This window comes from Cantharellus anzutake, assembly GCF_015039405.1.
Source record: "Cantharellus anzutake strain C23 chromosome Unknown EI90scaffold_20, whole genome shotgun sequence".
Classification (NCBI taxonomy): domain Eukaryota; kingdom Fungi; phylum Basidiomycota; class Agaricomycetes; order Cantharellales; family Hydnaceae; genus Cantharellus; species Cantharellus anzutake.
This window is the reverse complement of record NW_024066970.1, coordinates 68,291-90,298: the sequence shown is the minus strand read 5'-3', so window position 1 is coordinate 90,298 and position 22,008 is coordinate 68,291. Positions and strand designations below refer to the sequence as shown.

At 51.1% G+C, this 22,008-nt stretch overlaps 2 protein-coding genes across 2 annotated transcripts; both read right to left on the bottom strand.

The window, feature by feature from the left end:
* Positions 1-10,938: 10,938 nt before the first annotated feature.
* Positions 10,939-13,134, bottom strand: EI90DRAFT_3015864 (uncharacterized protein; the record flags this gene model as incomplete). The annotated part of the gene is made up of 1 exon (XM_039056929.1): positions 10,939-13,134. One exon carries the CDS (start codon positions 13,132-13,134, stop codon positions 10,939-10,941), a length of 2,196 nt encoding a protein of 731 aa, XP_038916680.1.
* A 1,557-nt stretch (positions 13,135-14,691) lies between these two features.
* On the bottom strand, positions 14,692-15,599 carry EI90DRAFT_3015863 (uncharacterized protein; the record flags this gene model as incomplete). Its single annotated transcript, XM_039056928.1, has 2 exons — positions 14,692-14,799; positions 14,856-15,599. 2 exons carry the CDS (start codon positions 15,597-15,599, stop codon positions 14,692-14,694), a joined length of 852 nt encoding a protein of 283 aa, XP_038916679.1.
* Between the last annotated feature and the right edge of the window lie 6,409 nt (positions 15,600-22,008).

The following is a 22,008-nucleotide window of genomic DNA, read 5'->3' as shown; positions in this document are numbered from 1 at the left end:
TTCCTGGCCAGATGACTACCAAGAGCGGCCCAGACATCGCGAGGGCATCATAATGTATGACCTGCAAGTTGGATAAATGACGCTCGAGTAGACTTCAGGGACTACATCCAAAATGGAAACCGTCCGATGCTCAAACTAGGATAGTTCCTGCTTCTGTGTTTTGGGTGGCTATCGCATCGTCGTTGTCACTCTAAGGCCTTCCAGGCCTACTGGGGGCCAGTATAGATCTCATATAGGTTCGTCATTCAATATGCGCCTCGAGCGACCTAGCTTTGGGTTGCATGCACGGAGAACCACGAGAAATTGTAATCTCTCTTCTGTTGGTGATCACACCTTCGGTGGATTGGATCCTCGAGTGAGGGAAGTCCCTCCTACCCTATATCTGCTCCTGCATGCCTGTGAACTGAAGTCGGCCATAGAGCCATCGGTATGTGGGCAAGGACACGGATGGGGTACGTATGCACGCCAACGTGCTGCAAGACCGTATCGGGGACCCGCGATCTTGTTTGTGAGGTCTTGGGGTGGCTCAGCACACAAGGCCGTAAGTGATACAAGATAGTGTATTTTACGGTGGTGTGTAAGCAGTTACCTGGAGGTTCCTGCTTGCCCACGTGACTATATGTATCTAATTTACATGTGACTCGGGGTTCAGGGCTATTGCCCTGACATTCTCCCCCCTTGCGTTGCATTTGCGATGCATACAAGGTTGATAGTGAATAAAACAGAGTTTTAATAGTTGATTTACATTGAGTTTGGAATTATCAATGAGTGTTTTGTTGTCGCCACTTTAAAGTGGGCGATTTTGTACATGTCGGTGAAGAAAAGAGAGGGGTTTTAAGGAATGAATGAGTGTGGGCCGTTACTTTGAAGTGAACGGCGATACGTTGGTATTGCAGGGAGAGAAGAGAAGAAATGGTGGAGTTTGTTGAAAATGAATTTCGACCCAAAGGTTGTATGTCTTTGGTGTTCCTCACTTGTTCTGTGAGGGTTCATGTGTAAGTGGTGTTTACACACGAGCGGTGGTGGATGTGGGTCTTTTGATGGAGTGGAGATTTCCGCAATTGTTACTTGCGGTTCCTCACATACAGTATTGTGTGCAGGGCCTAGAGTTGGGGGAAGGTGTTTTCACGGGCGCCTCAATGGCGTATTACCGTGTCACTTTCCCTTCTCTCAAGGGTGGATTCATTGCCCCGGAGGAGGGTTTTCCTCCGGGTTGTTCATCTGGACATCTGATTGCTGCGTCGGATGCGATGACGTAGCCTGGGCTACATTGTCGGGCTGTGGGCTCGACGAAGTGGGTGCTCCCTGGGTGGGAGCGGGTTGTTGTGTTCCTGAGCTGCTTGGCTCAGGTGTAGAGTACGGTAGGTCTACCGTTCTTCCCATGGGGAAGGATGGTCATTGGGCTGGTTGTCCAGCATGGAGACTTGCATCTCTTTCCCGGTATTTGGAAGCTTTCGCTTCCCATTCCGCAGTTTTTGCGGCACGTTCCTCAGGAGTCCTGAGTGGTTTGAACTGGGACTTTAAGTAGGCAGCTTTGCCTAGACTTTCCCAGGAGATTTTTCCCTTATTCTCTGGGGAATTATATTCCTCCACGAGTCTTGCGATACTCAGGAGTCCCAAGAAGTATTTCTCGGTTTCCTTCGCTTTTTCACGAAGGGTTCTGTGTACCTTGCCGCTTTTGAAGGCGGTTTCAGCCTGTTCATACCAGTGTACGAATTCTTTCCCACTCACGCTTGTCCACCAAGCGTATGCGGCGTCATGCACTGCTTCTGACCCCGCTATTCTCCTCATGGGGAAGTTGGGGTCGATTGTTATGTCGACTGGAGCTTCGACTTTGCCAAACTTGTTGAGTTCGGTGGTCTCATATAGCATGTGGACACTTCCCTGCAGGGTAGCTTGCCCATAGGGTGCTGAGGTACTCAGCGGCCCGCCGCCTCTGGCAGTGGTCCCCGTTTTAGGGTCTGCCATCGGTTGCCTACTGCTCTCCCTCTTCCCCTCGACATGGGTTTGCCCCTCTGAGGGCGGGCCCTTATGCAACCCGGACAGGGTCGCCTGCCCATGGGGTGGCGGGATAGTCGGTGCCCCAGCACCGTATCCCCTCCCCCTGACCTGGGAGGCCCCCATCATGATGGGTTTGGCAGCGAGGTCTGCCAGTGCGCATGCCTCTCTGAGCTCGCGTTTCAGTAATTCGATCTCCCTTTTTTGGAGATCGACTTCTCTCTCTGTGTCTTTCAGAGAGTCAAAGATGCCCTCAGCATCTCTTCGTGCTCTGTTGTATTCGCGCCTCCAGTGGGCGCAATGGTCGCAGGCGTCTTCTGACGCCCTCAAGTTATCAGACCGTGCCCGTTTGGACGGTCTGGATGAGGAGCCGCTGTCGCTCCCTCGTCTCCCTCCTATGAGGGACTTCATCTCTTTCAGCTCCTCATGGAGCTGACCTGTCTGAGCAGCTACCGCTGACGTGATAGCTGATTCCCAGCCTGCATTTGGCTGGGGTGTTGTTGGAATTGGCTAATCCAGGGGTTGATCTGGCCAGGGAAGTTCCCTGGGGAGTATGCCTGGGGCTGCAGCAGCAAATGCTGCCCCTGGAATGGCACTTGTTGCGCCATCGGTGCAGTTTGCACCGTGTATGGTTGGAAGCCTCTTTGGGGAGGCTGGGGGTATGTGGTGCCTGTTAGCAACGTGGATGGTTGTTGGTTCACAGCACTCATTTGTGCTGCATGCATCGTGTAATCCATGGCGCTTATCTGCGCCTGGTGTTGTTGTTGTTCCGGGGAGCCTTGCTCCCCGGGTTGTTGTATTTCAATATCCGGTAGTTTGTTTGGATCGAACCGAGGGTTGCCTCCCCCAGAGAACGACATTTCATCGTTATGTTACTCGTGGTGGTGGGAGGGGTTTTCGTTCTTGCGTGCGTGGGATTCGCTGCAGATGTGTGTTCTTTTGCATGTGAGCCTGTGGTTCACGTGGTCTAGGCAGGTTACTCGCCTAGCCCATGTGATTTCTAGTACATGGTGTGGCTGTCCGGGCGAGTTACTTGCCCAGAACTTTCCCACGCTCTTGGCTGTGGGCCATCGTCCCTCGGCTTTACTTCCTCCGCCTCTGTTTTTGGGGGCGTAGTGATGCCGAGAGTTCCCTGTCTTCTTTGATAGGGAGTTTTTCTGGTTCCCTTACATTTTGTAAGGTGAGGTACTTGTCCAGGTGGACAAGGTCGTTGCAATTTCCTAGGGGTTCCCATGTGGTGTCCCCTAGTTCCCATTTAACCTTAAACCAGAGTTCGTTGTGAACCCATGTGTGGTTTAGGATTTCATGAACTACTGCTTCACGATCGGGGTCTTCCCCAAAATCGTAGAATATGTTTACTTCCCTATTTGGGAAGATTTCCTGGTCATTCGGCTTGTGAGGTACGAGCTGGGATACATGGAATCTTGGGTGGATTCCGCGTTGTTCAAGTTGTGGTGGCAACTTGAGGACGTAGTTTGACGTTTCTGGAAATGTTTCCAGAATTTTGTAAGGCCCTATGTATAAGGGCTTTAGTTTTCCTGCCCTGCCTTTGGGTAGGTTCAGCTTATCCGTGGATAAGTATGCGAGCTCGCCTTTTCTCAAAGGCGGGTCCGGGCGTCTTTTCTTATTCGCCTGGATTGTTTGAGCAGCGCGATTATGTATTATCGCGTCGTGTGCTGCCATGAGGTTCTCCTTCGCTTTTTGAGCGAAGTCATTTACTCCTGGGTAGTCCGAGAGTGGTGCTGTTAGGCACATCTTTGGCATATGGCCATAGATTAATTCGAACAGGGCAAATTCTGTCAATGTGTTCGAGCTCGCATTGATCGCAAATTCCACCATCGACAGTTTCGCTGCCCAGTCACGTTGATCTGGTCTAACCATCGCGTGTAGTATTTGTACTACTTTTTGTATCATTCTTTCCGCTTGGCCATTGCCTTGCAGGTGGAATGCAGTTGTGAATTTCAACTGCACACCGAGTATTCGGTGTAGTTCACGCCAAAGTTTTGATGTGAATTTTGAGTCTCGATCTGATATGATCGAGTGTGGTAGACCGTGGAGTCTTACAACTTCACGAAGAAATACGAATGCTAGTTCTAGTGCATTCGTTGTTGTCTTTATTGGGATTAGGTGGACATTGGACATCAACCTACAGATGATTACCCAGAGGTAATCATATCCCAAGCTTGTTGGGAATGGACCTGTGAAGTCCATGGCTATTGATGACCATGGTGTCTCCAGGGTCAGGAGTGGGTGAAGCATTCCGGGATTTCTCCTGGTGCTTTTCTTTGTCGTTTGACAAGTTCCGCAAGACCTGCAGAACTTGTGGGTATCCTTTCTCATCGACTTCCACCAGAAGTGTTGACGGAGGGTTTCCACTGTTTTCTTGGATCCTAGGTGTCCAAGTGTTTCGTGGATGTTCTCGAGGATTATTCCCCGAATGGACTTCCTTTCGTAGTTTCCTTTCGGGACTACTATTTGGGTCGTTCCTCCTTCTCCAAGTCGGGTTATCAGCCCGTCTTTTACGGAGAAGTTTTTGAAGTTCCCCGGGTTCTCTAGGATTTCCTGGTGGATCTGGCTTTTCAAGTATCCAGATTTTATTGCCTCAATGAGGTCTTTTTCTTCGAATTGTTTTCGAAGGTTCTCTTCTGGAGTTATGATTTCTTCCAGATTTTGGGCGCTCCCCCTAGAGTTTCCTCTAGGTTATCGCTCCCCCCTGGAGCTTCCTCTAGGGTGTTTTTCGCACATATCGCTGCGAGTCTCTTTCTCTCTGAGTTTTTACTCAGGGTACTGCTTAGTAGCAGTTCTTCGCATTCCTCGATTCTGTCAGGGATAATGTCTTCTGCATTTTTGTCCAGGTGGATGTCTGCTGACACATAGTCATCGAAATGCAGATCCTCGTCCGTTGATGAGTCGTAGTATCATGAGAGTGCATCTGCCACTTTGTTCTTGTGGCCTTCCACGTATTTTATTTCGCAATTGAAGCTTGCGAAACAGGCTTGCCATCTCAGGTGTCTCCCTGAGTTGTGGTTTTTCGCTTTGAAATATTCCAAAGCTTTGTGGTCCGTGATTACTGTGAATTCACGGCCTCCCATGAGGTCGTCTTGCCATCTCATGAGTGCTTCAAGGACACCCAGTGCCTCGAGCTCGTAGGTGAAGTACCTACATTGTGTGTTGGTGAACTTTTTGGACATGAATGCAGCCAGGTGGCAAGTCTGCCACCTTTCGCCTTGTCCAATTAATGCACCCATGCCTGCTGGGCATGCGTCTGTTATGACCCAGACATGGAGTTTGGTCCTCTCTTCTTCTGAGAGGCTTTCTGGTGGGTTCCACTGGACGGGCTTCAGGATCGGAGCCCTGCATGCTAGACGTTTGATTTCGTCGAAGCATTTCTGGTGGAGTGGTGTCCACCTGAATGTCTGCTTGTTTGAGCAGATTGTTTGCAGTGGTCCTGTGTAACCGCTGACGTTTGGCATGAATATCGATAGATATTCTACCATTCCCAGGAATCTTAGGACTCCTGTGTGGTCTACTGGCTCTCGCCAGTTGCGGATTTTTTCCATTTTATCCGCTTGAGCGTGGATGCCCTGTTCGTCCACTTGGCTTCCTAGAACGTCTAGGATTGGGGCAAATGGCTGGAATTTTTTCCGGCTTATGTAGAATTTCGCCCCTTTTAGGCGAGTGAATTCCCACAATAGTGCTTTATTGTGGTTTTCCACCGAGCTTGTGCTGGTGAATATATCGTTGAACCAGACGTGTAGGCGTCTGCCTACTTCTCCTCGTAGTTCCCAGGTCAGTGCGCGCTGGAAGGTGCAGGGAGCGTTGCAGTCTCCTTGCTGCATTGTGTTCGAGTTGTACGTCCCGTGGGGCATGGAGAATGTTGTCCTATGGACGTCTTCTGGATCCACGCGTATTTGTTCGTACGTGTCCGACATATCGATCTTGGATCGGTATGTTGCTCTGGTGACTGATTCTTGGATCAGTCGCATGTCTGGCATTGGTGTGATGTCGAGGATCGTGTTTGAGTTACGGTTCCTCACGTCTATTACCATGTGCAAAGATCCATCTGCTTTGCAGATGCACAGTAGCGGGCATGCTCGCTCGCTGTTCGCAGGATACCACCATCCTGCTTTTACATAGCGATCTATTTTGGTTGCTAGTGCTTCCTGCAGTGCTGTGGGACATCTCGGGGTGTTTTCCTGAAATTTCTTGTTCGGATCCTTCAACGGGATTCGATGGTTCACCTCCCTCAAGGGAGGCATTTCTAATGGCGCTGGCGCCATTATGGTTTCAAATTTTTCTCTCCACCACTCCCTGAGTATTTCGAACTCGGGGTTGTTCATGGAGAGACCTTCCAGGTGTGGTACATCTGGAAGTTCTAGTCCTTCCGGACTAGGATTGGGCCAACCTTCAGGGTATTTTCTTGTGATTACCCTGAGGTGTGTTTCAATCCTGCCTCCCTGTCAGGGGGGCTTCTTTTTTGGTTGTTCTCGGGCTCTTGCTCGAGTTTTCCATCCGTGTGATCTCATCACACAGTCTTCGCTTATTCCAAGGGTGTCTATGTTGCCCTTGTTCACCGTTCTCACTTTGTGGGACCGGAAGTCTAAGCTTACCTGGTTTTGTTTAACCAGGGGGCGCCGAAGATGGCGTTGTATCTGTCGATGTTAATTACATCGAAGTAGTGTTTTTCTACGTGGCCGTTGATCTCAATGTCCACGTTGGTTCTGAACAGGATCTGTGATCTTGTTCCTTTCGTCCCCATTTGAAGGACGACTGGGTTCTCCAATTGGAGAATTGGGATGTGGACTGTGTGGACAAAGTCTGGCGATAACGCGTCCGTTTCGGCTCCACTATCGAATAGCGCATAGGCTTTTGTGCCTGCTATTTTTATGTGAGCCGTTAGCATTCTCTTCGTTGAGAGCGGTCTGTTTGTGGGGTATTTTCCCACGTCTTTTGAGATGCGGAATTTCGCATCAAACAAGGGGGACTGGGTTTCGATGGACTTTTGGTCCTTCTTCCCTTTGTCCTTGTTTTCCTTGGGTACTTTGGTGTATTTCCCCAAGGCGTCTTTTCTTGGTGCTTCCACCAAGGCTTCGGCAACTTTTTCGTCTGCCGTGTTTTCTAACTGGTGTGCTACAGCCAGTTTGATTTTATAATTTATGTCATCGTGGTTGATGACTGACATTGGGCCCATTCTTATGGTCCCGACGTTGACTTCCTCACCCTCTGAATCGGGTGAGTATTGAGGTCCTTCGTACGGGTCCTCTACTTCGAAGCTTGATGCTTCGGAGTTACCAGAGTTGTTCTCTGGTTTCTCATCTGATGAGCCTTTTGACTCTTCATCCGTTGAGTTCGCAATCTCCATGGCAGCTATGCGCCTTGGTTTTTCATCGCTCGTTATATTGTGTCTTGGGCAATCTTTCGTTTGCCCTATTTTGCTGCATTTGCCGCAAATTGGAACTGACTTTTGGTCAGTTTTCCTCGAGTTTTTCGAGGATGTATCCTCTTTCCATCTGGGTTTCAGCTCTTCCGCCTTCTTTCCTGATGGGAGGGCTCTGCCGCGGCTCGTGGTTGCCGTGGTAGTTGTTCTGGTATAGTAACCTGATTTGTAGGCTGAAGACATCTTCAGTCCGTCAATTATCTCGTCTACATGAGATATTGCTTTTAACATCTCCTCGTTTGAGGAGAAGTCTGCTCTGATTCTATCATGAGCAATCATTTCCCTCTTCCATTTGAGGGGAATGTAGTTTAGGAACCTGGCATTGAAGGACACCTGGTCTGGCAGCGTCACCATCTGGGACACTGCTTTTGACAGTTCTAAGTAGAACTGTTTTAGGCCTTTTTCCGCTTTGTATTTGACGTTGCGGTATTTCTTTGTCGCGTTCAACGCGGCGGAGGCTTTGATGAAGGTTCTCATCAATATGTTGAGAACTTCGAGGAACATGCCCTCGTCTCCTCTGAGGAGAGTTTCGTCTCGGAGTCTAATTCCGAGGTCAAACGCGGGCCCCCCTAATCCACGAATCAAGCAGTCCAGGTGGACTTCGTCAAATTGGGGACCTTTGCATCCTCGTGAGGCGAGGAATCCCAGTAGTTCTGTGAACCACTGCCAGAACGATTCCATGTTGTTCTCCCCTGACCATTTCTTGTCAGGGAATGCCGGCCCATTCTTTAGGGCTTCTGGTTTCACTCCTTCTGGGTAGGGAGTGAGTATTCTCACTTCGGCCATTCTTATGGCCTTTTCATACCATTTCTCCAGGTACTCTTCTTGCTCCCCTGCCTTCGCGGGGTCGCTATCCAATGGAGATCTCTCCTTTGGGGGGTTTTTGCTGGGGGAAATCTTCCTCGCAGCGTTTCTTTGGTTTCAGGCGAATTCGCCTGAAGTTGTATTTGTATTCTCTCATTGTTTTGAGAGGGTGTGAATGAGTTTCCTCTCTGTTCGATAGGTCCGTCATAAGTGGACGTTTGGCCGAACCTTTGGTACATGCCAATTCTCCTCCTAATCTCTGAACGACGCCTTCTTTCGGCATCGTCTTCTCCTATCCTTGGGAGAAGGATCTCCTTAGCGTCTCTGTCGAGTCGCTGATGATATTCCAGTGTGCTTTCACTGGTGGTTCTTTTCGTGAATTTTTCACGAGTTCTATTTATGTCCTGGACCGTGGTCCAGGGGTGTTTATTTGTTTCCTCACTTTTTTGTGAGAAATTTATTTCCTTCAGCAAATCTGTTTGTTCGCTGATTTTTTCAGTCAACGCGTCGATTGCGTTGGCCATTCTTTCTAGAGTTATCTCTAGACGAGCCATGCTATTATGGTTCGTTTCCTCGATCTTTTTTTGGATCGAGTTTATCGCATTTATTATGCGCGATTCCTGGTTTTCCAGGAGGAAGTTTGGTTGGGCGAGCAGAGACTCTCCCCAGTTGACATTTCCGCTTCTGGGGGTTCCAGAATGGGTTCTTGGAGTGAACATGCCATGCTCGCTTTGTTTAGGTGAGGCCGTTGTGGAGGGTGCTTCCCTTTCATAGAGGGGTTTGTTCGCTGGTTTTTCCTTACTTTTACGTAAGGCTTCCTCAGCGAACTCCCTCATTTCAGTTCGCCTCCTCTTCATTATCTCGGAGACCTCCTCCGAGGTTGGCGACCTTGCCTTGTCTGGCATGGTGTGTGGGAGTGTAAACAGCGGAAGTTCTTTTGGAGCTTCCGCGCTCTGGGAGATCCTGCTCTCAGGGTGTATTTTCGCGCCTTCTCAGGCTGAAAGCCTGAGAAGAAGTTGATCTTCACTTTCCGTCCTCCATTCAGACGGAACCTGGAACAAGTCCAGTAGTTTTTTGGATAGCCGACGCAGGGGCTCTTCCCTTTGTTTCCCTTTGTCTGCCTTTGGGGCTTGACTTGGGGACATGAGGGGGGCTCCAGGGGATAGTGGGGCCCTGGAGTTTCCTGCGACTCTATCCGATCAGCTTTTTGGGCTGATCGTTCGGCGCTTACGCGTTTTTCGCGCAAGATCACCTCGTGAGGAGGTGAGGGATCTTCCCCAGCTTGGGTTAGATCGGTATGTTGTGGAGTTCTGGGGATATTTTGCCCTGCACTTACTCCATGTAAGTTTCTAAAACCTTCAGGGACCAGCCCTGAGGTGGTTGCTAATGCCGGATCATGTTGATCCTCATCGTCGTCTGACGACGGCTTTTGGTTTGAATCTCCCATGATGGGAGATTGTGGTTTTTTTATAAACCGCTCGTTTCTTTTTAGTGTCACTGCAGATGCGACCTTGCCCTTGCGGGCGTGTTTAGGCGCCATAGGCACTTCTGAGTCAGATGTTAAGATTGTAGAGTTGTGGGTTGTGTTGTAAAACACACCTCCTGCACTTAAAAAAGTGTGAGGTCTTGGGGTGGCTCAGCACACAAGGCTGTAAGTGATACAAGATAGTGTATTTTACGGTGGTGTGTAAGCAGTTACCCGGAGGTTCCCGCTTGCCCACGTGACTATATGTATCTAATTTACATGTGACTCGGGGTTTGGGGCTATTGCCCTGACATTGTTCCAGGTACGGCGTTGAGCTTGTTTGAACCTGCTATTTATCCACAGGTACCATATCTCGACCAGGCAACCAAGCAGTGGTGGGAATGCGGCGATACAATCCGGTGCCGAAAGGTGGCAGACAGCCTCGACGTGAGCGGGTGATCTCCTCTAGATGAACGACTCAGAGTATATGGGGGGTCCTGCCAAAGCGAGCAGCCATGCTGGTTTCCATGGGTGCATTTGACAACGCTCCTTTTGGGTGGTGAGTGCGACGGGAGTGTGCATGGGTTCAAGATTGAGTACTGTAACGGTGTGTATGTCCTTCCCAGTCGATGTCCTATCCTGCAAGAATTGTGTAATGGCATGCAAACGAGTCTCTCTATATGCTTCATCAGGTCCGTTTGACGGGTTAACGGATATTAAAAGAGTATCGGGCGACTTGATGGGAAGGGACAATCCGCTATCGAAACTAACACGCACAAGTTCATGAGGGTATGAGGCCGCCCAGCCCAAGTGATGTAGCAATGACCAGGTTAGGCGCTAAGATACGCATACGGTACTGGGGTGGGCTTAGCCTCCATTGGGAGGTGACGATCGATGGTGTGGGACTCGATGAGTCTGGTCGTAATTGGGACCACGACACAAGAAGGTTTGATGCAAAGAAAGCGGGAATTGTGTGACTGCTGATGTCAGTCACGGGTACAGATAGCTCCCCCCCGCAACCAGAGGCATGGAGACCACCAGGCAGTTGAGAAATGCAGCTGGCAACATCTTGGCTGCGCACCGAGGTTCAACTCTCAGTCCAGCCCCTGATGCTACCCAGCGAATTTCGATCAGCCATGGCTGCCAAACATTAGTAAATAAGTTCGCTGGGCCGCATGTGTCCCTCCCTATCTGCAGCAACCCAATATGGGAGCTGAGGTGGAGACCGGGAGTCTCAGCGGTGGCTTGGAAGGGAAGAGGGAGAGGCTAGTTCGTTTAATACGTTTGATCCCAAGTTGGATCTCTCATCCTTTGTATTCAACGGGTGCAATGATAAGGTGTCGCTGAAGGCTTGTCTGATGTAAGTCTCCTCTGGGGCGGTCCTATGGTGGAGGAAATGACTTTCTGGGAGCCTGGTTATTGGACCTTGATGGCTCGACTTCTCTCCACCTGCACTGGGCCGACGTGACTGAACTGAGGGTGAGTGTGCAAGGACACGGGAGGATTGTGTGGGTTTGGGAGTCAGTCGAGATGGACCAACGGTACCGTGTGATGCTGGGAAGACAGGGTGGACCAGGTTGGGAAGCGAGTTTTCTCGTCTGATCAGATAATGGAACCATCCCGGAGGGTGCAGTAGGATGATCGGATTCAACTGGTCTGACGACGCGTCTGTGGACTCAGGAGCGGTTGAGGACGCTGAGATAGATAGGCGGTTGGCCTGTAAGGGGTGCCACTGCGAGCCTCCGGGCAGAGTCAAGGCGACGGTTCCTCTACCGAGGTTCAGGCTCGCGTGGCAATGCAGAGTAGTATTTAGTCTGCCAGCAGGGAAAAGGACAACTTGTGACAGGATTTTATTGTTGTCAATCTTGTGATGCCATATAGATACTCTTGGCCTTGAGTTCGCACAGCTCCGTGTGGTGCGTAATTCACCAGGCTTAGGACCACCTGAAACCACTAACGGGGTATAGAAGATCTTCCCAGGTTTGTCCTTGGTCGGGCCCAGTGGGTAACTAACCGCGGTTGCAGTCTGGATGAGGACCTGTACTGCCGTGAGGGTCACCTTCGGCTGGGCATGAGAGATCTTCAAACAGCAGAGCTTGGCAGGTGGATGTGCCATGTTTGATGACCGCCACGATATCTTGGAGGTGTGGCATGCCATATCTGGCAGGTACAACACCTCACAAGGGTGGTGCCACGGCGGCGCTCGTATCATACCTGTCGTTTCCAAGCATAATGTCATGGCATATATCTGTTTGGTGGGTCCGAGTCGCGTCCTGGACAGTTGTGCCTGTAGTAGCTCCGTCCGCAACAGCTCAGGCTCTGGCTGTGTCTGTGCTTGTGAATGGACCTGCTCAGAGAAACGTTGCACAGGAGCGATCACAGCGTCTGACAGATCCAACGAGGGCGGCGGTTCAAATGCGTGGTGGATCATATTACCCGCCGATTCTAGAGGACAGCAGACCGGTATCACCGGTGGATGCAGCTGATCGTGCAAGGACGACTTGATCGTGCATTGCGCTAAACTGACAAGTGGCATTACCAATGGCGAACAGGCCACAGACGGGCCATACGGATGCGCCAGCTCGAGAAGGCGGTGCATGATATCGGCTGGAGGATCTGAGTGGACCTGTGAGGGAGTTATCCCAAATGCCTGGTACATCGTTTTGGTAGATTGCACCGGGATCAGTAGATGGACTACCAGCAAACAACGTAGCCCATGCAGATATGCTGAATCAAGAAGTTGACAAGCAGGAACGCCTGGAGGATCCAACCAGTCATAGGAGGATGCCAACCCGATCGCCAGGTACACCGAATTGGTGGAACGAGTCGCGATCGTCGAACATGTCGCTACTGAGTGGTGTGATGACTGCAGGTGTGCTGACTCAAGAGAGGAGTGTGTAGCAAAAATCAGAGAGCCTGCGTGAGTGGACAATGGGGTCGGTTCGACCGCTTGGCCGGACGGACAGATGTGATTCATCATGATCGACCATCCAGCCCCGACTATAAGACACAGAGGGCACGAGCACTCGGGCTTGAGGGAACTAGACGAAAGAGCAACTGGGTGGTCCATCTGGGTAAGTGGAAATGTCGGCTCTGCCACATGACGCGTCGAGCTAACAGTATGCATCGCGCTTGATAGTTCACCTACCCCTGAGTGACCTGGCACACGCAGACGCGCCGGATTGATAAGATGGCACAAAGATTCGGCCGGAGGGTCCAGCTGGAGGGACACTTTGGTAAGCAGATGGTCCGCCAATGAGCTGACAGGCTCAAGCAGGCGTGCCAACTCGAATGGACGGCACAAATCCACAGTCAAAGAAACTGGTTGGACCAGCGGAGACAACGGCTCGTTGTGCCAGTCGTCGATGGGCGAGGTAATGGGGGGGTGGCAGCCCTTGACGTAAGAGATAGAGCATAGCCACATTAACATCATAATCTGGGTTCCGCCCAGATGGGAGTTAGTCGCACAGATTCCACAGCTAGGATCCTCGTCGAGTGCCAGGGCATTAATAAGGATGATTGTCCAGTGCCAATGGATTGTGTGTTCCTTTGACACTTTGGACTAACGGGGTGCATTATGATCGATGAGTGTGCTGCCGCCGAATGGTGCGGCACGTGCCAGCATGCCAACATAAGTGAGGAAGGCAAAGGGGCGGCTGGATGGTTCGATTGGTTAGACGAGGACGTCAGTTCATGATTCCAACTGTTGATGAGCAAGGTAATTGGAGGATGACCACTAGGGTCGTAGCCAAACCGCATCGATACTGTTGTTCTCCCAGAATTGCTCGATGCGGACCCGTGAAAAACCCCATTCCTATGCCCAATCTGAGTTCCGCCCAGCTGGAGGTTAGACATGCAGATTTTGGGGCCGGGACCTTTGTTGAGAGTCGGATCACCTGTGAGAATGGTGGGCTGCCCTTCAACCTGAGTGGGTTGATGTGCTGAACTGTATGGTCCGTTTAGGCACAGCTTGAGTGGTCGACACGCAGGAACGGCTGGAAAATCCAACTGGTCATGCGATGATATCAATTTGATCTTGAAGTGCGCCAGATTGTCAGGGACTCGTCCGGGGTCGAGGGGGTCCGGGTATAGCGTCCGGGACCGAGAGCCTGGCGGGGGGCGGATCGGGCGTGCGTACTGACAGGCCCGATGTGGGACAGTGGTCCCTGGCCACTTAGACTGAAGTGGAAAGTTGTTATTATTATTAAAGGAGAAATATTGTACTACTTACCTGAAGTGGAAAGTTGAGAAGAAGGCTACTTCTTCGGTTCCCACTTCAGGTTCGTTTATATACATGCGGCTTGGATCACATGACAGATGCCACGTCACCCTCGCACACAGCCGTAACCACCCGGGTGTCTCCGTGGGAGATCCCGAGGGTATCCGGTGCAGGCACGCATGCTGGGCACAGCGGGAAGTCGCCCGAGGTGCCCGGGCCGGGTACATGGTGGGCGCGCTGCAGATGGGTCAGTTGTACATTGATACAGAGAAAGTCGTCCATGTAGAATAAAGAGAGAATAAAGGAGAAGTAAGATAAGGAGGAACTGAGGAGGGGAGGATGAGGGGGAAGAAGGGAAAGGGGGAGGAGGTAAGGAAGGGTGGACCGGCGGGGTACCGGGTCAGGTTGGGCCGGGTGGAGCCGGGTCAGGCGGGTGTGCCCTGACACAGATTGATGAAGCATGTCGTGGTTGGTGTATATGCTGCCAGAAGGCGACACAACACACGCAGGCACGCTGACTCAAGCGTGGAACGCGAAAGGATGACCGGCTGACCTGACGACGACAATGGTTCAGACACTTGGCCCACCGAACTGATGGGACCCGTTTTAATCGGCAAACCACTCATGACTGATTGATGCGGTTCACGGGAGTGTCCTGACTCATATAGGTGATGTGGAGGATTCGCCTGGGGATCCGGCCAGATAGGCGAAGACAACTGTTCATGGGTCCAACCATCAAAGGGTGAGATGGTTAGGGAACAAATGTCCTTAGCCCCAGCTCGCCACATTAGTGTCATGACCTGAGTTCTGCCCAGCCGGGGGTCGGACACGCTGACTTTGTGGCTGAGAGTTTTGTCGTGAGCCTGAACACCATGGCTGACCGAGGATGCGGTCGCTTGACATGTCGAAACAATAGGGTTCGTTACACTCACCAATCCAGCACTAGCTGGATGATACAGGTCATACCAGTGCCCCAGCTTTTGGGGACGATGTGAATAAGCTGCTGGGAGGCCCGATAGAACAGGCGAGAGTATTGAGCTAGTAAGGGGCCTCACACTTGATGGGTCATCAACTAAGGAGTCTGGCTGGAAGAGTTGCATGATTGATGTGTAGACCTTAACCGAGCTGTATGGCTCGAGCGCGCGCACCGACTCAGGAGTTCGGTGCAAATTGGCAACCCAGGGGGCCGGTTGGGCCTGAGGTAACATCGAATTGACGGCACGATGTGCTGTGCTAGCGTGATGTGTCATGCCCGATGGAGAGGCCATATCTGAGCGGGGCGGTGACCCATCCGAATATAACAACTCTGGTGATTGCCACGAAAGACCAACAGAGAGCTGCTTGGTAGGTGAGATGACAACTGGGTGGTCTGGTTCATCTGGACACACTAGCCCGAGTAGGTACCATGAAGACGCGTCCCGGCAGTCCGGTTGTACAGTCAGGAATGAAGGGACCGTGACTGGACAACGCTGCTTAGTTGGTCGCGCCAGCCCAAGTGAGTGCTGCGTAGGGGCAACCATTCGATCTGACTGGAGGGCAGGGTGCACTAAGCCGTTGAAACATGTCGAACTAGGTAGACAGGTCGCAGCCGGGTGATCGAGCACACGTGAGTGCAATGGTTCAAAAGGGCGAAGTGAAAGAGTGGCCGATGGGTCCAACTGGCCATTCAGGAGCATGGGATTGCCTATGCGGCTCTTTGCGCTAATCGCAAGTGTGGTGCTTGACGGACAGACCACCACTGACAGAAGTAGCGCAGGCAAGTGCTCTGAGTTGTGAGGATGATGTAGAGATATAATCAGAGATTTCGTTTGGGTGGGTGACAACGTCTGATTGGCTGGGTAGCGCGTCAACTTGACGGTACACGTTGCAGCCAGTGACAAACTGGTGGAGACTGGTCTGCAACTTGTCAAACCGATGGAGCTTGTTGTACTCGACAGACCAGTCATGCTTGAATGAGATTGTTCAGACAGGTGCGCTGGGTCCGATGAGCACTGCGAAGGGGCAGCTATGTGACCTGATTGACATGGCAAGGCCGATGTTTCGACCTTGCGACATGTAGCACTGAGGGAGTGTGTTGCGATTGGTAGACAACCAGTAGCCGAACAAAGTTGCTCAGAAAGACGTGCTGGCTCAAGCGAGTGCGGCCAGGAAACAACCAGTTGATTTGACTGAGCAGCCAGGGACCTGAACGACGACTTGGCTGCACGATCCACATGACACATCAACCTGGCAGCGTGTGTCACGGTTGTGGAAGGTGAGCTGGATAGCTTATTCGAACGTGTCAACCTGCATGGATGCCACACGGGTGTAACTGGGCGTAACTGGACAGTTGGGCGCTTAAACATCGATTTGAGCACGCAATGCATCGAGCTGGGGATGTGGACTGCACTCGATGCCCAGGCTGCAACCTCACGATGCAGTTCACCTGAATGTGTCGGCTCGGACAGACACTGTGAAGGACCCAAAATGGAGCTCCGCTGGCCAGACGGTGTTATTAGCTGGGCCGCAGAAGGTGCCAAACTGACTGAGTGCGTCTCAGTCATTGAGCAAATGACGTCTGAGCTATTTGACTCAATTGGACATGCCAGCTCCAATGAACGCTGGGGCGTCGTGCTGGAAGGGTGCATCACGTTCAGTGAACCTGCTGGTTGACCCGATTGAACAGGCAAAAATGGTGAGTCCACCATGCAGTATGTCGATCTAGTGGTGTGAGTTGCACTCAGTGGACCAGCCTGTACTGGGCAATGTGGTGTGAACAGGTGTGCTGGCTTAGGTGAGCCCTTCAAAGGGGGAACCAGTTGAACCAGCTGGATAAGGTGCTTAGACGTCGGTTTGCCTAGGTGTACTGGCTCTAGTGAGTGCTGTGAATGAGCAGACGATGGGTCCATCTGGATATTCGGGAGCGTCAATTCCGCTATGTGTCGTGCCGTACCACCCGGGTTTGTTGCACCAGACGAACAGGACACATCTGACTGCAGCGATTCAAACGAGCGTGATAACTCAGGTAGGCATTGTGAGCTAGCAGTCGAGAGATTTGACTGGACAGGCAATGATGACGGTTCGAGTTTGCGACATGATGGGCTGATGGCACCCATTGTGCTCGTTGAATGGGTCGTAACCAAACGGGGCATCCCGGATGGGGATTCTGGCCCAAGTAATTGTCGTGGAGATGTGACTGGGAAATCCAACTGAGCAGGCAATGTCAACGATTCAGCCTGGTTGCAGATCGGGCTAGCGAAGTGCCCTGTGTGTAACAATTGTGCCAGGACTGGACGAAGTTGCACTGTTGGACGTCCCAGCTCAAGTGAGTGCTGCCCAGGTGCGGTCATTTGACGAGACCGGGGCATTGGGCTGTTGCAGCGTGTTTGTCATATCCGTGCATACCCGACCCCGACCCGACTTCCGGACCTCCACCCTCTTCACCTCCGGAGTCATAACCTACTGCTGCCGTTCCGATACTCACCTTCGGTCCTGGCAACACACCTCCTCCTTACCTCTCACCACCCTCCTACTACTCCGCTCCCCCTTCACAACACCTCCACCCTCCCGTTATCCTCCTACGCTTCCCCCGTCCGCTCCGATACTCACCTTCGGACCTGACTACTCTCCTTTCTGCCACTCCTTCTCCCCTTACCTGTCCCCTCTCTCCTCCCTCCGTTACTCCTCTGCCACCCTTCCGCCAAGTTATGACCTTCCACTGCTGTTCCGTACTTCGCACTCGGACACCGCTCGTACCTTACTCCGAGCCTCCGTCATAGTCCCCACCTCGGACTTTGACTCCACCTCAGCCTTAGTCCATTGCATTGGTGACCTCATACTACGTAAACACCATTGCCAATATTCCTCGGACTTCCAACCCCGCCTCCGTAACCTCCGTAAGCTCCGCAACCCCCGAGCTTTGCGGACCGCCTTCGGCACTCTCGCCGCCTGTAATGTATTTCTCGCATTTTCCCTTCATCCCTATTTGGACTACTGCTTCTTTCTATTCTAGCCAGTTAGTCATCATCCCCACTTCCCCTCATCCTCCTGCCCCTCTGGGCCTTGCCCTCTCTACCTCCTTTCGGACGTATCACAGGTCTTGCCCTATGACCTTCGGTACCGCTCTGCTCCCTCTACCCTTTGTTCCCGTTTGGACGTCTTCGTTCCGATTCAGTCACCCTTTGTTCTCTTTGTGCTTTTGCCCCTTCCATTATATATATCGGCGCTTGTACATACTCGTTTTGGTTTAGTCCGAAATCGACCTGAAATGCCCCCAAGAGACTTCCTGCTCACCTACTGTGAAATTAAGGACCAAATGGACAAACAGCAATGGCACAGCACTCCGCTTGAGTCGCTGAGGCCAAGGTCCCTCCACACTAAGTCTCCGATTCCACTCCGGAGTCGTCCGTTTCCACCCCATTCTAACAGTGTTGAGTGGGATGTACGGGCTGCAACTGTGCCATCTGGCAATGAGGACAGGTGCGGCAGGGGCAACTTCGACTTCTCTGCAGCGGACGAGATTGCAACAACCTCAGGTGTGCAAAGTCGTACTGGTGCCAATAAGGGGTCGGTTGTGATGAAACAGGAGCTCGCTGCTCGGGATTGTGTGAGGGCGAGGGCCTCCTTAGCATGTTCAAAGTGCAGAACAAAGTCAGCTAGTTTTCGCTGTAGATAGCTCCAAATTCGATGTAAGGTGCTTAGCTCAGTCCAGCCTGATGTGATCAATGTGGAGTAGACAATCTGTTCTGGATCTGCCTTGAACGTGGCAAGGATGAGGTCGGAACCGGAGATGGTTTGGGTGAAGTGGTCCATCGCACGAAGGATTAGGGTCAGCTGTTTACAGCGCTTGTCAATGAGACGGTAGGAGGTGGAGGAGCCTGTAATCAGTTTGCGGAATGACTGAACCTCTATGTCATCTGGGCCCAGCCATTGCCATTCACGTAGCATGTCCATAGGCATGCGCTCATAATAGAATCTCCGTGGTGATGAAAACTCATCTAGCACACGCTTTAGTGGGATGGTGGAATACTGATAGTCTGAGTTGACAGTGCCTAAGTTAGATGAGTAGTCCTCCTGTGTGTGAGCTCGAGGTCGCACGATTGAGTTTGATGATGGTGCGACCGGGGTTGGGGCACCAATGTTACAGGAATGGGTTCCGGGGAACCCAACCTGAGCCGTTCGGCTCACTAATGGAGGTGGCTGCGTAGCCATCAGAGGGAGAGCAGAATAGGGTGAGTGTACGGAAGCACAACATGTGTGTCAGCCAACGGTAACTTGGCGCTCCTGGGAGCGTACCGGTAGCGAGTATGATGTGGGCTCCTTGAGGGAGCCACCTGGCTGTCTGCTAATGGGGACTTGGCACTCCTGGGAGCGTGCCAGTAGCGGGTGTGCTGGGAGTGTTTGGCTAGCGGTGACTTGGCGCTCAATGGAGTGTACCAGTAGTGAGGGATACTGGGACTCCCAAAGGGAGTCACCCAGTTGGTGGCTATCGGTGACTTGGCGCTCATGGGAGCGTACTGGTAGTGGGAGTTGTTTGGGAAAGCGGGCTGGTGGACCAGCGCACGGTAGTGGGTGACCATGGGAAGTGGGACCCGTGGGTGCATGGCCAGGCATCCTGGAGCTGCCTGGACTGTATCCTTCTCCTGAGGAGGTGGGATAGGTTACAGTTCCTGATAGGGAACTTCTGGTTGGATGGGAGTAACCACTCAACCACCCGGTGGACTGGTGGGAGCGGGCAGCAGGAGGTTGGGCGTGGGAATGCCCTCCTCGTTGCGGTTTTGTCATGGAGAGGAGGAATAGGGAGGTGGACATGGTTCCAGGGTTACAGGTTGAGTTTACAGTGGTGACACAATGGTGAGGATGTTACAATCGTGGTACAAGGTTTGTGGGTTATGTATTTGATAATGAGAAAACATTTTCGGCATCTGCCTTACACATCATATGACTTCTAACTATCTAATATAAAAGTTATAATGGTCAAGGGAAGTCCCTTGAAACTCAACAAATCCCCCAGCCAGCACCAAAACCCGGTGGGAAAGCTTGGCATGGGGTTTGATGGAGAAGTAAAATGGGGGGAGGCCCTGGGTCCACCCACGGACCATAAGATTCTAGTCTATATCCATAACATCCGGTTCACCTCCACCTCCGATCTCCGGTACCTTCTCCGGTACCTCTTATCCTCATCCTATACAATTATTAATATTTCTATCTACCCAATATTACTATGGACCTCCTAGGACCTCTGCCCACTCTGCAAAGGTTTTCCCACTTCTAGTAGCTGTTGCTAATTCCACCCTTCACCTACCCACTCCACAACGCCTAATAAGGCGATTCTCTCATGAGCTCACTGACCCAGCAAGTGGGTAAGTCCCCCTTGGGTTTTCCCCTTTGTTCCCATTTGTCTTCTATTATGTATATAAGTCCTGTACTGAAGTTGATGGCACCTCAGTGCAAAATCGACGACTAGACTGCCCCCCAGAGTTCATGCCCTCCTGTTCTGAAGTTAAGGACCAGACTCCTAAGCGTTTACTGAACATAGGCACAGCGCTCCTCTCCAAGTCGCTGAGGCTGCAGTCCCTCTGCTCATTCTCTACCTCCGGCCTCCTTCTGGGGAAAGGTCCAGGGACACTGCCCTACTCACGTTGTAGGCGGGATAACCTACCATACCCTACACCGCCATTATTTTTGCGGTTTTACGTTCCTTAAGGATTTCCCATATGCAATGATCACCTACCAATGCCAATGGTGCATAAGAACATTTTATTTCATTTATTATGGGGTACAATTGTGCATAATGCGCTGGTACTGAATTGGTTCAGCCCAAAAACTACACTTGGCACTACTGGCTGCCAGAAGACGATCAAGGGCTCAGAAAATAGAGAAAAATCATAACTATGGATTCCCCGAATTTCGTCCAGATCGACCCAGCCGTTGTGGAACAATGGTGGTGACGATTTCTCATCTTACCGCGAGGTTCCGCACGATGTCGAAAGACATGTGAGGGTGGCGGTGTCGAAAGTCCTGTGTGGCGGAGCCAAGATCCATACTTCGGGAGATCGCGAAACTGGTTTTTGGCCCAATATGGAAATCACAAGCTGTACCGAAGCAAACAAACAACCAAAATGCACTCCGGAGTGCTCATAAAAACTCAGAAAAATCACAAAGGATGCGTATGAAGATCCAATTGACACGGGGACTCTCGCAAACACTTTTTGGGATGTCTAACCCTGTGCACAGGCCAATTTTACGCTTCTCACGCCCACCACACCCACCACTTGGTCAAATCTCAACCATTTGGGACAAATTTAGTATCAAGAGAAAGCTAAGAACCCAGGGAATCGAATGGAGAGGTCGGGAAAGGATGCTACGGGAAGGAAGAGACAGAGGAGTGTAGTGTGATGGTGGAAATTGGTGGAGAATGGCAATTATTAGCGGATATGGCCCGCTTATCACTCCTGTTTCTTTTTATTGAACTTCCACGTCGGCCGTTGGACTTATCGGCCATACTTAACGGTCCACATGGTGTCCGTAACAACAATCCTTCGTTTTATATTTTTCCTTTCATTTGTTTTTCCACATTATTGCTGTTCCATGTGTTTAAAAGCTTGTACATGTAGGAATGGAAAAGTGACCTCCCTTTTTGACTACAAGAGACTGTAGCACTGAGAGATCCAAGAAAAAGAAGAGAAATTCTAAGCTTGACTCTTTGAGTATTATAAGGAAATCCCTGACGATTGTCCAAGACAGACCATGGGTATGTAATTCTTAGCGAGTTTTGTGATTGTTTTTGTTTTGTTAGCACCTGGACCAAACCTAGGACAAGCTTAGGATATCCCAGACTTCCTCCCCACGAATTTGCTTGCATTTAGGGGGTTAGATCTCTAGCCTGCTTGCAGCGTTGTAGGAGAAATAAGGGTCACACTATGGAAACCCATTATGGAAATATGCCAGATAAATCACAAAACCCCATACAACAAGTAGATATGAGAAAATAGAAGAACCTGAATTTTAACGAATTTTTACGAATTATTGCGACTACATATGATAAATTGGAAGAAAGAAAATTAGTAAAAATACTTCAAGCTTAGCATCAACAGGACGGAATTC